This window comes from Ictalurus punctatus, chromosome 8 (genome assembly GCF_001660625.3).
Source record: "Ictalurus punctatus breed USDA103 chromosome 8, Coco_2.0, whole genome shotgun sequence".
NCBI lineage: Eukaryota > Metazoa > Chordata > Actinopteri > Siluriformes > Ictaluridae > Ictalurus > Ictalurus punctatus.
Genome location: NC_030423.2, coordinates 25,840,791 through 25,856,921, shown reverse-complemented (window position 1 = coordinate 25,856,921; position 16,131 = coordinate 25,840,791). Strand labels below are relative to the sequence as shown.

Genomic DNA, 16,131 nt, shown 5'->3' with positions numbered 1-16,131 from the left:
CAGGGTCATGGGCTCACAAGGCTCACTGATGCATTATGGGATGAAGGCATGCCAGTGGAGGAAATGCTCTCCTCGAATACTGTATATCCCAGTACATCACTCACTGTAACACTCTGTCTAGTAACAGGGATGGTGCAGTTCATCGCTTATTGTTCCCTGTTGTACCTGCTGCTTTCAGGCCATCCTGCAACTCTTTTCAAGTGACTCCTGACTTCTCTTAGCTTCCTTATCATTAGTCTGAGAACATATTGTGAATTCTTGTGTGATGTACCATTCTGTGGATGATCCCCCTGCATATTAGCGAACCAACTGCACTGACAGGGATGTTTAAGGTCATTACTATAGCTCATTTTCATACGTGTTGTTTATTAATGTCGTCCCTGAGAATATATCTTTGTTCATGCTTGTGTATACGTACAGTTTGGCTCTTATTAATAAGTACAAAGTCAAAAGACACTATGTGTGTAAATTGGCGAGGGATATTGTATGTAAGCTCTGGAAGTATATTGCATAACAAAAACAAAAGTATCCCCCTCACTGTAAATGGCATCCTAGAGTATATGCTGTGAAGGGGCTTAATTCAAATATCAATTTCATGTTTCACGCAACAGATGAGCAATATTCCTAGCTTACAACACTCAAAGATGATAATAAATCATGGGCATTGTGTTACATTGCAATCTCACCGTCACAGTCCCCATTCGCATGAGTTTCGTCATTTTCAAAGCGGCCGCTGTGAAATTAAGGCGTTGTAGGTTGAGTACAGATTATTGAATGCGTGTGAATGGGGGTTGATGCACTTGCTCTGTTGATGCCACCCTTTGAGCAGCTTTGTTACTTCTTTCTTTCGCATAAAACAAAAGACGCAGCACAGTGCAAAGACTAACTGCTTATCAAAAGTGTGGATTTTGCTCGAAATGACAGCAGGGTCTTTTGTGTGCAGAAATGGTGCAGCGCCGAAATAAAGACGCGTGAGACACGCGATGCTTTGCCGCGTGGTTTTGATCTTTGGAAACAAAACCACTCGCTTTCAATTGGCATAGCTTCTACTAACGAAGCTGTGTGACTTATTCACTTCAATACAAGTCATTAGAACTTGCAAAAAAAAAAAAAAAAAAGTGTGAACAAATCAGTTTGTTGAACTTTCCCGGTGTGTGCAATAACATTAAAACAAATGAGTGTTGTTGTGCTTTATAGTTCTGGTTTATTTATGTTTGATGAGAAACAGTATAATGTCTTCAGTCTACAGTATAATTGATGCATAATTGATGTAACTCATGCAAAACAACTCCAAGAGTGTAAAGAATGGGAAATGGTCTGCACTTATAAAGTACTTTTTTAACCTTAGTGGTTCCAAAGCGCTTTACACAGTGTGTCATTCACCCGTTCACACACCAATGGTAGCAGAGCTGCAATGCAAGGCGCTATTTTGCCATCGGGAGCAACTTGGGGTTCAGTGTCTTGCCCAAGGACATGTGGAGTCACGTGGGCCGGGAATCGATCCGCCAACCCTACGATTAGTGGACAACCCGCGCTACCACCTGAACCACAGCCGACCAAAGAAGCTCTTTGTCCTTTAAATCCCTCGCTCTGTGAATGTCAAAGGATATTTCATTTCCAGCAGTAGCATATCAAATGACCATGCATGCAGAAATGGCAGTTTATTTGGACAGTGTGCTTTAGAGACTCTACAATTAGTCAACAAATTATATCTAAACTGTCAACCTGACATGTATCAGACCCTCAACTTTCTTAACATGCTAAAGTACCCGTGAAATCAAAATAGGTGTTTCGGATCTTTTTTTTTTCCTCCTAGTTCCTTAGTGTTTGGAACACCAGTATATCTAGAAGAGAAAAGAAAAACACACACACAAAATGTTTCGTTTTATTCTCGTTGTAATTTGATAATTTGTCACTTCCTGGAAAGCTCCATCTGTGCATCCATCCATTTCCTGTACTGCTTATACTACACAAGGTCATGGGGGAGCCTGGAGCCTATCCCAGGGAACTCCGGGCACAAGGCGGGGGACACGCTGGATGGGGTGCCAACCTATTGCAGGGCACAATCATTATTAAAGTTGTTAAAGATCTTATTAAGCACTTCACTGTTCTCTGTATCGAGCTAGCTCACTAACCTACATTGAAGTTTTGGATGGGGTGCAGTGTATCCCAATCACTACTGGCTGTTAATTACTCAAGCACTCCTGACTTCCTGGATGAAAACGAAATACGTCAACATTCAGATTCAAATCAAAGACCTTTCATCTTTAGGACTTTAATCTTTAGGTTTATCATTGCTGATGTTTTGTAGATAAGATATAGACCAGAGGCCAGAGGCGACTGGTATAAATGTGCTAACAGGGCTAAACATTTCTCCTTTCTTTCAAAGATAAAAATAATACATTCCTTTTTGGCATCTGCTTCAGATTATTTTCTGATAACAAATGACCTAAAGCTATTTTTTTTTTGTGTGTGGAATCTAACACAACAGCTCTACCAATGGTCAAGAAAAAGACCCAGAACGGTATAAATCATTCAAGGGAGCAGTTTAGATTTGTATGTAATTACAGTAATTTTACATAGAATTGAAAAAATCTCAAATCAGCTGTTTGTCCCTGATTAATCTCCACTTTCCGGAGAACTACAGTAATTAAAAAAGTCCTGATACAGTATTATCACGAGTAACAGCAGTGAGAATGTGAGAATCATGGTGTATGTGCTGCTGTTCTTTCCTCCTACATTATCTGTCACTAACACTCACCTGCAGGGCATGGTGGCTCATAAAACCAGATTTTGCAACAAAAAAAAAAAATTATATATATTCTAGTTCTCGATGAGATGGCCGTGTCAATGTCAATCACTTCATTCCACTTGTTTCCAACACCACACAGCTGAAAACACTCATGTAGGGGGGAAAGTGTATCTGATCTGGAGGTGGAAATTGGTACGTTTATTAAAATTGTTCTTTTTAAAACACACACACACACACACACACACACACACACACACACACACACACACACACACACACACCCTGTTTGTTTTTTCTGTATGCAAATCAGCTCATACTAATTGACAGCCAACTTTCTGTATTGTGGTTGTTGTTTTTTTTCCATAGACAAGACATGTCCCCTTCGTGTCATGGTTCCCATGACAACAAATGTCCTGTGATCATTTGTTTTGGTTTCTATTCCAGTCCTGTCTCCACCACTCTTCTGTCATTGATTTGTTGCCTGATTGTGTTCACCTGTTATGTGCTTCTACTTGATTAGCCTTTTTATATCCCACATGTGTCATGAATAACTGCAGAGTCTTACCCTGCATTATAATACCATGTCAAGTTCTAGCTTTGTTATTCACGTATCACAGTATTTTCTCGAACGAATCTTACTGTGTAAGCTGATGTGGATTGACTGGCTAAATTTTATGTCTTAAAAGGCATTCGTTCTCGTGTCTGTCTAGCAGTCTTTAAGAATCTGATTTAAAGGGGACCCCGATTTTGAAGCTTTATATGGTTTATTAGATTAACGCTGACACCCGCTATATAAATCCGCCATACAAAAATCACTCTAGATGACAGTCTTTTTAAATAATAAAAATCCTTGCTCTTTACGGCGCAGTGCATTCTGGGTAGTGACGTCAAATGGTTGTAACGGTCTTGATTCTCCAGCGACATATAAACATGTCTTCAGCCTTTTCAGTTTGACCCTGAGCATAACATAAGCGAGGAGGCTAATATAGAAGACATTACACAAAATGTACATCAAATTGAAGATGACCAGAGAGTAGAGCAAAATCGGTGGTGTCTGTGCAGCAACCGCACATCTATGCCAACCGGGAGCGTTTGTTGCTCAAGGTAAGCATATGGATTAAACTATTTTATTGATAAAACATTTTCTTCTATCAATCATTTTAGAGAGTCTCAGCCATCTCGCCGTCGTATACTTTATCCTGTTAAAATTCTGACGGCCCGCCAGCGCACTGTCGCCATGTTATGAGCAAATCTATGCTATCTACACAGCGTCTGTGTGTACGAAGGGACTCATATGTTTGGAAAGCTAAGATTCTTGTGATTTGATTGATATAAACCGTTTTCAGATACAATCACAACAGCGGCTACAATCAACGCCTCTGTCAGACCACCAACATACAAACAAACACTTATTGGAAACAATTATATAGTTAAGGTCTACAAGTCGTCATAGTCAGTGTTCCTTTTAAGACATTTAACAGCAAATAGTCAGAAATGCATGTCAAAAACCAGTCCGTACAGAATTTTGCCAAGTCTTTTTGTGATTGTTGTGGGTTAGGGTTAGGGTTAGCCCTAACCCTAACTCTAACCCTAACCCAAAAATGCTTGATTTTTCTGTGGCTTTGACCAAATTTGTGATGCGACTGTTGGAGTTTGTTTGTGCTTTTCTTGTGGAAAACTACTTGAAATGGTGAAATTGCACAAAATTGTTTTTCACTGTCATTCGCAGAGATGTTTGTAGGTAAACGAGACCTTTTAGCTGTACTTATGTGTAATTGAAGAAGGCTTTGGCTGTGATGACGTCAAATGATGTGTCTTGGCCCGAATCTGCAGAAAAATTTTGAAAAATTGAAGCTCCTCCGAATATTCGCTTGATTTTGCATTCATTTCTGCGATCGTAAAATCCTGCAGGGACTGACTTAAGGGGGCTTAAGTCAGAGTAAGAATAATGGTCATAGCAGGAATAATTATTCCTACTTCAGAGTATGAATAATGGTTACAGGTGTTGTGGCGTTATATTTTTTTTAAGGGTTTTGGAAATCTGCATTGGTGAGACTGGTGTATTTCCCACTGGCTGAATTTACACCTAGGAACATAATCGATGATGTACAAATACATACTTTTAAACATTTAAAGTTGTTGGCCCTGGATTGTGCAAACAGGCAAACAGGATAACCATTAAGCCACCACGCACCTCCATTCTGACCAATCAGATTTGAGAATTCAACAGGGTTGCGGTTATTAATATAAAAATCTCAATGAAAGCCAATCGACTTCAGTGAGATTAAGAATGCGTAAAATGGCCTAGTTTTGGATCGTGGAGTCGTCAAGTCTTTGTGAAAGAATAAATAAATAAATAAATCTGAATATCAGAGAGATTTTTATTGTTGTTGTCATGTACTGTGTGAAGAGCAAACCCCATCCCAGTCTACTAGCAGGTAATGAGCTCCTTGTTGACACAGAGAGGGATGTGAGAAAGAAAAGTAAAGAACATGTGACAGGAGAAAGAGGGGAATCGAATTACAGGTGGAACAGCAGGCAGCAGGTTTGCAGATGCAGGTGGGAAAGAATTTTCCATTTGTGGTGAGAATACCGCGTGATGGCAGGAGTAGAAAATAGAAGGAAACACAATGAGGATAAACAGTGTGATTGAGGTGACACAACTCCAGAGTACATGGCAAAAAACTTATAGGAGCACAGCAGACTATGAGAATGGAATAATAGCCAAATGGAGAGCTGAATTGTTACCGTTGGTGAATACCTCCCCAGGCAGATGAGCCTGTTATTAAGCACACACTGTGTGGAGGTCTCTGCTGGGACTTTACACTGTTATCAGAGGAGTGAAGGCTTTGTAGGTCAACGTCCACACACCATAAATAAAACATGTATGGATTTCCAACAAAAGCCTTTCACTGGTGGGATGGCATGAAAAATGTAGAAAGCGAGAAGTGGTGGATGAAGGAGAGATGAGATAGATGGAGACGTACCAGTATTTTATCATACAGCACCTGGAAATAAAGAGCTGCCCTTTCCAAGGTGTCAGGGTTGCCAGAGTCGCTAATATGCAGTAGCAGTGGTAGGTTGATTAAGCTGTCATCTCCCTTCATCTCAGAGCAGAAATGGTGGCCCTGAGTTGAGGCACTTAACACCAGATTACTGCACTGCTGACCAACCAGATCTCCTCCAAGTCATTTAGGTAGATCGGCTCTAGGGACCCGCTGTTAAAAGAGAGACAGATTTGATTAGATTTTCCTAATATTTCCCAATATACACTCTCAGAAATAAACGTAACCTGTACATTTCCTTGTGTGTAGGTACTGGTTCAGTGAAGTAAATATCTTTTGTACATTTAGTATGGATCTTCGTTTTTAGTTACATTTAAGCAAGGACCACCTTGAAAGCTTGACTCGAACATCTAGTTAAAGTTACACATAGTGATACATTTATACCATACTCATACTTGTTTTTTAAAAAAAAACTACTTTGTTATGTAAGCTAAGCGCACGTTGTTTTGCTAATGAACAGATGACTAGACAGTGGAGTTAATCAAGAGGTATTTTGCGATTAATTATGACAATCAACGCTAAGAAGACTGCAAACTGTGCTCTGTTCAAATATCAAGAGGAGGAATTACTCCTCTACAATGCATGCAAACTTTTAAAAACATACAGGTAGGTTAAGAAGTATTTAGACAGTGACACAATTTTCATAATTTCGCCTCGGTACACCACCACAATGGATTTGAAATGAAGCAATGTTAGGAATATTTTTAATACGCTGATGCAAATCCTTTGTAGTCAATCAGTATGTTTACATGGACAACAATGATCCGATATTAACCCGATTAAGACGATACTCTGATTAAGAAATTAGCATGTAAACAGCGATTTCCGATTACCTTAATCTGACTAAAGCCATACTCGAAGTAAAAGGTAAGTACGCGGTTTGGGACGCAGCCCACGGCTTCAAGCAGTCGTCTATTCGCACGTACAGCACGACAAATAATTAACCGCACTTGAAGCTTTCGTAAAATTAAAAATAAAAACACCCAAATCTGTATACGGTCCCATAACGAAGACGAACTCTATGTGGATACGTGAAATTCTAGAGTGAACGTCAGACGGCGTTCTATCACATGTAAAACAGGAGCATGAAAGGAGTATACTAAAAGCGACTCATGTATACACCTTAATCAGAATATTGTCTTATTCAGAATAAGGTTGTCTTATTCAGAAAAAGATTATTGCTGTCCATGTAAACGTAGTCATTTGTGTAGACAGAGCTAAATAAAATGTTCTGTGATGTTACTCACTGATTAATAATAAGTAGATTAGTATCAATTTGGTATCAGTAACGCTATCGGTATTGACGAGTACCGAAAAACATACACTCGTACTTGTACATGGTCTGAAGTAAAGGCGATCAATGCATCACTAGGCACTATACTAAATCTATACGAAAGGTAGCACCTCAGTGACAAGAAAAAGTACAGTTTAGTACTTTAGTTTCTAAGTGTATGTCAAGGTACTATAGGTTGTTTTCACATAATTGCCATGAAGTGCAGGAGTTCCTGAAAGGTTCCTTCATGACCAGATGAAATTAATTCCACATAGTTCAGTGGTCCCTGTTAAAGCTTAATCCGAGAAAAGTAACATTTGAGGTGAATGTCATGGAAGGATAGCGCCGGTCTTACAGTATACCAACGGTTATCTAGTGTCTTTTTTATGTTTGCCATTTATTGAACTATCTCCAATCTTGCTGCTGCCAGAGAAAAACCACCCTCATTCATTTTCTTCTTTGGACTCTTCTAGGTCAAATAGTTCTTTTTGTCAAGCCACTTAGAATGGATATGCCTTTGAAGAAGGACTAATAACTAACGCGAATTTGTTTGTGTTGGCAAATTGCTGTGGTATAAGAAGAATCAGACACTTTGGGACGTGCCGTTATTGGAAAATAATCAACTAATGGGTGGTAACAGTAACTCCACACAACTCCACTATTGATTATTTTCCTATAACGCCACACCCCCAAGTGTTTCATTCCTTCCGTATTGTATATCACTGCATTACTGTGTATGTCCTCATCGCAGTCTGTTACGGCTCACTACATTCAAGTCTAGATAAATTTCCAGCAAGACATTTGAGCAGCCACAGCAGCATGACCCATCAGCATATATCAGGTCACCCCTGACCGCTGCACAACATTGCTCTGTATACTGCTGTCACACACCTTCAATTATGCAGGAACACAGTCTGGGGTGAAGCAGGGCTGTCGTCAGACACCATGTTATTCCTAGCAAGGCTGAAACACTCCCACGCATCCTGATTGAGATGAGTCAGAGTGGAATGCACAATACCAATGATGACTCTGTAATAAACAACCTTACATTCATTAACTCTCTTTCATCTGGGTACGAAGATAACGTACGCGCGTGCGCGCGCGCGTGTATGTGTGTGTGTGTGTGTGTGGAGTACATAGTGTGGTTGTAGGAACTTCTACAAGCTGAACAAAGTAAATAAAGACTTGAAGGTCATTTTTGAATGAGCAGAAAATGAGTAAACTAATGCCTGTGTGTGTTTGCGTGTGTACCAGAAATATGAGAATCGCATTCAATACAGAAGCCAGCTGATCTGTTCAATTCTTCAAGGCCGTGCGTTTATACCACGGTATTGTTGAATTCTCAAACATGACTGAAAGTTATTGTTGATTCCTTTTCTGTAACAGCAGTTCTATAAGACAGGCAGTTGCCAGGTTCGTAATAATGCGCTCCTTCTAATACGTTATCGTTTTTATAGTAGCAGATCATTCGGCGCGACCGATATAGTGGACGCTCCATATGATCTACGTAATCTGATAATATGAGTTTCATGATACATGGATGGGGGGGGGGGGGTGGGGGGGGGGGGGGGGGGGCATGCTGTTATTTAATCAAATGTTTCGTTGTGAAAATATGTGTAAGGTGGAAATTTATTAGACATTTATGAAAGGAGTCTCCAGTGTCAGCGATTATCTGTTATTGTTTAGTTTGCACCTTCCTGTGATATTTTCCAACCAATTCTGTTGGTTCTATTTCTCAAAATATATGCAAACTAGTATCCTAATTTAAACCATTATGACTATGACCAGGCAGTTCCTAAGGATGAATGAATGAATAAATGCTGTGCTTGAATTTAGTCTTTGTTTGTTCCGCAAGTTTTATATCTGACTAAATGGGGGGGGGGGGGGGGACCTCTTCATACTCACACGTCTATACTTTTAGACAGAGACCTTGTGAAACAAGAATAAAAAAAATAAAATAAAAAAAAAATAGTGCACCTGCTATTCATATCTGGGTCTGTCTGGAACACACTGTCTGTCTGTTCATTGTGAATAGTATATCAGTATCTGTATATATTCAGTCAATGTTCACATCAAACATCAGAATGGAGAAAAAAAATGTGATCTCAGTGACTCAGTGACTTTTAGGAACTGCTGAACTCCTGGGGTTTCCTACAGAGAATGGTGCGAAAAGAGAAGAAGAAGAGAAAAAAAAAAACATCTAGTGAGCCTTGGCAGTTCTGTGGGCAGAAACGCCTTGTTGATGAGTGAGAATGGCCGGACTGATTTGAGCTGGCAGGAAGGCTGAGATAACCTAAATAACCACTCTTTACAAAAGTAAGTGAACAGAAAAGCATCTCAGAACTTTCTGAATCATGAGGGGGACGTGCTATAAGAGCAGACAACGACCTCGGGTTCCACTTCTGGACTGTTGAAGATTGGGGAAAAGAGTCTAGTTTCACAATTAGATAAAATTGCATGAATGAGCAGAGGTACAGCTGTTCTAATTAAAGCGGGTGTATATACTTTGTGCACACGAATCAGGAGAAGATCAAGTAGTCATGTGTGGATGAACTCCTTGACACGTGTCAGTGAAACCACTCAAACAGTCCAAAGATTCCAGCTGCTCCTCTTCTTCCATCGCTCTTCATCTTTCTTTTCTCTCCTGTTGCCTTTCATTCCCCCTCTTATGATCAGACTCAAAGGAGAAAGCGGTGGCTCAAGCACTCCAAACTAAAAAAAAAAAAACAAGAAAAAGAAAAAATCTCCAGCTTTAGGTGATGAAAATGTTGCAGTCACTTTGAAGAACCACTTGACAAGTTGCTCCAAACAGATTTTTTCTAACTGTGAGAAATGTTTGAAGTACTTAACACCTATGGCTGTTCTTGCTAGAATTACCCATGGTGCCTTTTTGCCGCTCGCTGCTTGTCTGTGACTCATCATGGGTTTTGATCTTTCATGACAAGCACGTTGATTGAAATTCATCTTCATGATAATGGAGAAAATCTGACAAACCTTTGCTACTTGTTTGCATAAAGAACAGTACATTCTTTATAGTTACTCTATAAAAATATATATATATTGAGCTTCTGAACCGTGTTACGAGTGACAATCATTCTAGTTTAATGAGAAAATCAGGGCTGAGGTTTTGAGTAAAGTGTTATGAAGCATTCCTGCATTTTATTTTAGAGTCTGTATGAGTAAAATACCCCGAACTGTCAATCAAATAAGTTAATATCAGCTGAAATATCTACAATATTGTCATGTGGCGGATGAGTCATGAAATTGATGTTGATATAAAAGCTTTTTTCAGGCATTAGCCTGAGGTTGGCGGTTTGATTCCTGGCCCACATGTCTCCACGTGCCGAAGTGTCCTTGGGCAAGATGCTGAACCCTAAGTGGCTCGCGATGGCAGGCTAGCGCCTTGCATGGTAGCCCTGCTGCCATTGGTGTGTGAGTGTGTGTGTGTGAATGGGTGAATGAGAAACAGTGTAAAGTGGCTGTGGGCGGTTGTGGCTCAGATGGTAGAGCGGGTTGTCCAATAATCGTAGGGTTGGCGGTTCGAATCCCAGCCCACGTGACTCCACATGCCAAAGTGTCCTTGGGCAAGACACTGAACCCTGAGTTGCTCCTGATGGCAAGTTAGTGCCTTGCATTGTTAGGCAGTTATTGGTGTGTGAGTGTGAATGGGTGAATGAGACCCAGTGTAAAGTGCTTTGGGTAAAAGCGCTATATAAGTGTGCCATTTACCATTAAAGTGCTTTGTAGAACTGCTAGTGTTATATAAGTGCAGACCATCTACCATTTGAGTATCGCCTTAGGACAAAATGAACAGATAGTAACATGAGCTCAGGATCAACCATGAGCTGGGAGGCAGTAACACTACTATTATGTTTTGTATTTATTTGCATTTTTTAAAGATATTTTTTACAACATATTTCATTTGACAGCAAAGAAAATTTCTACTTCGTTTTTCAGTCCAAATCTGAAAATTTGAAAAATCAGAAATTTTCTAAAGTAGAAAATATGTTGTAAAAAATATCTTTAAAAAATGTAAATAAATACAAAATTTAATAGGAGTCTAGTATATTGCCAGCGTATTCCTGCATGAATATTCCTAGTCATAAGTATCAAATGAATCCCTGCTGATGTGGTTGAATTTAACAAAATGGTTTTCACACTTGTTAGTCGTCAGCTTTAAAAAAAAAATAGCACTTGATGCAGCACATCCTATAATTTAGCATTTGTTTAATATTGTGCCAACAGTTAAGCTAGTTTATCAAGCATTTAATTCACTATTTTGTGTTGTTCAGTAAATAATATAATGGCAGGGTTTTTGTTAATTTTATGATTTTTTAAAATATAAATAATATGTATTTATTTATTTATTGTAATAAACAATATTTTAATTGAAATATGTGATTGTTTGTTTGTTTGTTTGTTTATTTTGACCCATAAACCACGACGGTGCACAAAACTCAACTGTTGATTACATTGAATGTATATTTTTAAAAATATTTAAATGTTTAAGGTATACAACAACAGCGACACTACTTTTATTAATATTTTTATAATAGCCATTTACATACAGTATACAGTACAGCACAAAGCTCACTCCTAGATGGACGCATTTCTGCTAGATTGCAGGACTCCGTGTGATCTTCATTTGTCATCTCTCGTCTCTCTACAGATGATAACTGCCGTCTCTTCGATTACAAGAAACTGAAGAGCAAGGTGTTGAACCTACATGCTCTTCGCTTCATACCACCAGAAGCCCAGGACAGCTATGAGAAGAACATGGCATCCAGGAAGCATGTAGTGGATCTGATGTACAAGCGCTTCGATGCTGATGGGAATGGACAAGTGGACAGCAGCGAGCTTTCACAGGTGAAAAATCTCAACTTAAAAACGGGTCCTTGAGCACCTTTATCAAGCTTTTATAATTTTTAAAAATTATTTTTAAATCCTTTCAGGGGGATTCAAAAGACTGATCAAAATCTGAAACTTTTTACAAAAAATCTCATTGAAAATTTGGAATGACGTAAAATCATGTTCATGCATGCAAATTGGCTCTCAATGCCATATGAAAAGGGGGCGGGGTATAAAGTTTGAACGTTACGATATGAAAAGGAGGTGGGGTGTAAGGTTTGAACAATACCATATGAAAAGGGAGGGGTTTAAGGTGTGAACATTGCCATATGAAAAGGGGGCGGGGTATAAAGTTTGAACATTACGATATGAAAAGGAGGTGGGGTGTCAGGTTTGAACAATACCATATGAAAAGGGGGCGGGGTGTAAGGTGTGAACATTGCCATATGAAAAGGGGGCGGGTGTAAAGTTTGAACATTACCATATGAATGAAGCATTACTTAGGTAGTACCTAGTACTTAAGGTAGTGTCCATGAAGGAGCTGTATGAAACCTACATAAACTCTTCCTAAAGTGACATAAACCATAGTAAATAAATTAGTTTATCTCAAGTAAAGTAAGTTTAATTCGATTTTTCTGAACACATACCGAAATGGCACAATAATGACAAAATTATTAGGTATGTATTATTTCTCAGACCCTAAATTAATGAGTTTAGTTTTGATGTGTCAAGGAATAAACCACATGGGTGTGTGCGGTTATAAGAAAATAATAGATAACAGGTTACTATGATGTGACCTGACATGAAACAGAGTTACTTTTACCACCTCAGTAGTGATCATCTTCCAGTAGCAGCCCATGCGATGCTGCCTCTGTTGGGGGAAAAATAATCAACGCCTTCGGTCCAATCAGAATTGAGAAAACTGAGCTACACAATAAGTTGTCATGACATTCTCGAAAATGTCATGGACATTACATCTCTCATTTCAGCTGTTATGTCAACTTGACATCTACTGTAAATGCATAAAGTATTGGGGAGTCTTTAGAACAGCTGATGCCTGCTGGGGGGGGGAAACGATGGCGTTTGTGTCAGTTGTATAAATGAACACCATAATGTTTCATGTTCACATGATCACGTTTTTACTCCTGAAAGCATTCTATCAAGCAATTTGTCATGCAGTATATAAAGAAATCATTATAGTCTACTAAACGAGTTCAACTTAAATGGCTAAGGAGAGATAGAGGGGGGAAAGGTCATCCTACACCAGCACTCTCACATGAATATGGTCCAGAATTAAATGTCCTCTACATCCTCCTTACACGCTTCACTCTGCTTGAATGAACAGTGAAGCTGACATGTGGCTGCGTTGTGCGTTGCTTGCTGACTCGGCCTTATTTATACGCTCTTGAACCAAGATGACAGGCAAGCGTGTACAAAGTGACCTTTTCATGCCCCCTCACTCGGAAAAGGTCAGCGCTGTGAGGTTTTCCCATTATATTACAGGAGTGAAAAAAGTCATTTATGAAGACTATACTATAGAATAAGAAGAATTCTCTTCTGACAGCACTGACTTATCTGTCTGTCTATCTATCTATCTATCTATCTGACTGACTGACTGACTGACTGTCTATCTATCTGTATGTCTGTCTGCCTGACTGATTGATTGACTATCTGTCTTTCTATCTGTATATCTGTCTATCTATCTGTCTGTCTGTCTGTCTGTCTGTCTGTCTGACTATCTATCTATCTGTCTGTCTGTCTGTCTGTCTGTCTGTCTGACTATCTATCTATCTATCTATCTATCTATCTGTCTGTCTGTCTGTCTGACTGACTTACTGACTATCTGTCTATCTATCTATCTGTCTGTCTCTCTATCTATCTGTATGTCTGTCTGACTGACTGACTGACTATCTGTCTATCTGTCTGTCTGTCTGTCTGACTGTCTGTCTATCTATCTATCTATCTGTCTATCTCTGTCGATCTGTCTGTCTGTCTGTCCGACTGACTATCTATATAACTGTATCTATCATTTGTTTGTTTGTTTGTTTGTTTGTTTACATGCTTACACTTTTTTCCAAATACATGGTCTATAAGGGTGCACAATCTCAGATATTTGATTATTTATGTATTTGTTTATTATTATTTTTATTATTATTATTATTATTATTATTATTATTATTGTTGTTGTTGTTGTTGTTGTTGTTGTTGTTGTTGTTGTTGATTTCAAGAAAGGGAAAAAAAGCTAGTGATTGTTTATTTCTGTTATAAATTATGTAATAACATGAGCAATCCTGTTTCTTGGATGTTCCACAACACTGACTGTAACTACAAATGGACAAAAAGTTCTGCATATTGTCCTTTAATATTTAAAAAAAAAAAAAAAAGACAAATTGCTGTGGTATGAGAAAAATAAAACACTTTGCGCTATAATTGGAAAATAATCAACTTCTACGTGAACTTCCCTTCACGTCAGGCCACATTACCCCATGATTGATTATTTTCCTGTAACACTATGCCTCACCATGTTTTATTCCTTACATGGTACTGGAATACGAACCCTGTACCATGGTATAATATTAAAGCAGAGCTGCAGGACGTTTGTGTTTGTATCATAACTCCATTCATGAGACAGCAGGAAAGGTTACGAACTAATGGATTCCTCTGCATGTTTCTCTCCTGCAGGTCATCAAACAAGAAGGTTTGAGAAACTCAGCGTCAGAGTGCACACTGTTCGACCTGCTCAAATACAACGATATGGACGACGACGAGCACCTGACCAAGGATGAGTTCTATTCGGCTTTTGGTGAGTGTCGTCTTTCGTTTCTTTTCGTTATTTAAAAACAGATCGGTTTTAAAGCTTTAAGGTTTACAATCAGATTACTTTTAAACCCGATGGAGGACCTTCACCCAGAAGGTCAGCGTTCTCTGAAAATACTGTGTCCTGCTCTATATTTCGCTACTTATTGCATGTATTACTGCTCAAGGCGCATTTTAGGAAGCTTGACATCATGCCATCTCAAAGGGCTCTACTTCAATTTCTCAATCCTCCACAAGAGATATAACTCACACAGAGGAAAACGCTGAAGTCCAGCCTCTTGTTTCATTTGCTTCGTTGTGCGTTATGCCTAAGGTATTGAGCTGCACCTACAGGGCCGGTTCATCGCATAGAGGTCCTGGTGTTATATGAAACTGCTCTCTGTAAATGAGTATTGAGACACTTCTGCAGGGTTTATAACCTTTGGAACGGATTGGAGTGGAGACTGTTACTGCTCTAATGCTACTTATGTAATAGCAGACAGATTTCTCTGAGCGGTTATGATACTGTTGTGTAATGCAACTTTCTAAAACGGTCTCATTACTGCAAATTGGTATGATCCAGTTAAGCTGGTTTCATTATAGGGATCAAAACACAAGCAGGAAGAGTGACCACAGGCAAATCCAAAATCTCTCTCTCTCTCACTCTCTCTCTCTCTCTCTCGCTCTCTCTTTTAATGATAGATTTTAGATTTTATTGCAAAACTGCAACCATTATTCTTAAACAGTTCCAACAATGATAGCTATCCATGGCCAGAAGACAAAGAGCGCAATATTGGCCATACTCTCTGGATGTGAGGGATAGCATACACTCTCTCTCTCTCTCTCTCTCTCTCTCTCTCTCTCTCTCTCTCTCTCTCTCTCTCTCTCTCTCTCTCTCCCCCCTCTTTCTATCTCAGTGACACTAGCCAATCGTGGGCATCTGTGAGCTTGAGTAGCAGTTCAAAAAGATGTAGTTGGATGGCTTCATGTGTGCCTCGGGAAGCACATAGCTGGTGTATGTCCCCACCCTGGGAATTGGCCAAGACTAAGTTAAGGGGAGAATGGGGGGGGGGACTATTACACACACACACTTACAAAATTGTATTATGATTTAGAGAAGGCGTTTGCAGACTTTTTGAGCACATTTAATTTCATAAATATTATCCATCCATCCTTTGTCTGGACCGCTTATCTTACACAGGGTTGCAGGGAGCCTGGAGCATATTCCAGGGTACGGGGGGGCAGTCTGGATGGGGTGCCAACCCATTGAAGGGCACAATCACACACACCCATTCACACTATGGACAATTTATAAATGCCAATCATGTTGATGCATGTCTTTAGACTGGGGGAGGAAACCAGAGTACCTGGAGGAAACCCCTGAAGCACAGGGAGAA

General features: G+C 39.4%; 1 protein-coding gene across 1 annotated transcript in view; it reads left to right on the top strand.

Moving 5' to 3' along the window:
* fstl5 (follistatin-like 5) overlaps window positions 1-16,131 on the top strand; it is a 162,585-nt gene that overhangs the window by 66,420 nt on the left and 80,034 nt on the right. The window contains exons 5-6 of the mRNA XM_053682396.1: window positions 11,760-11,956; window positions 14,621-14,741. Of these exons, the coding sequence (XP_053538371.1) occupies window positions 11,760-11,956; window positions 14,621-14,741 (318 nt within the window). The remainder of the gene's footprint in view (window positions 1-11,759; window positions 11,957-14,620; window positions 14,742-16,131) is intronic.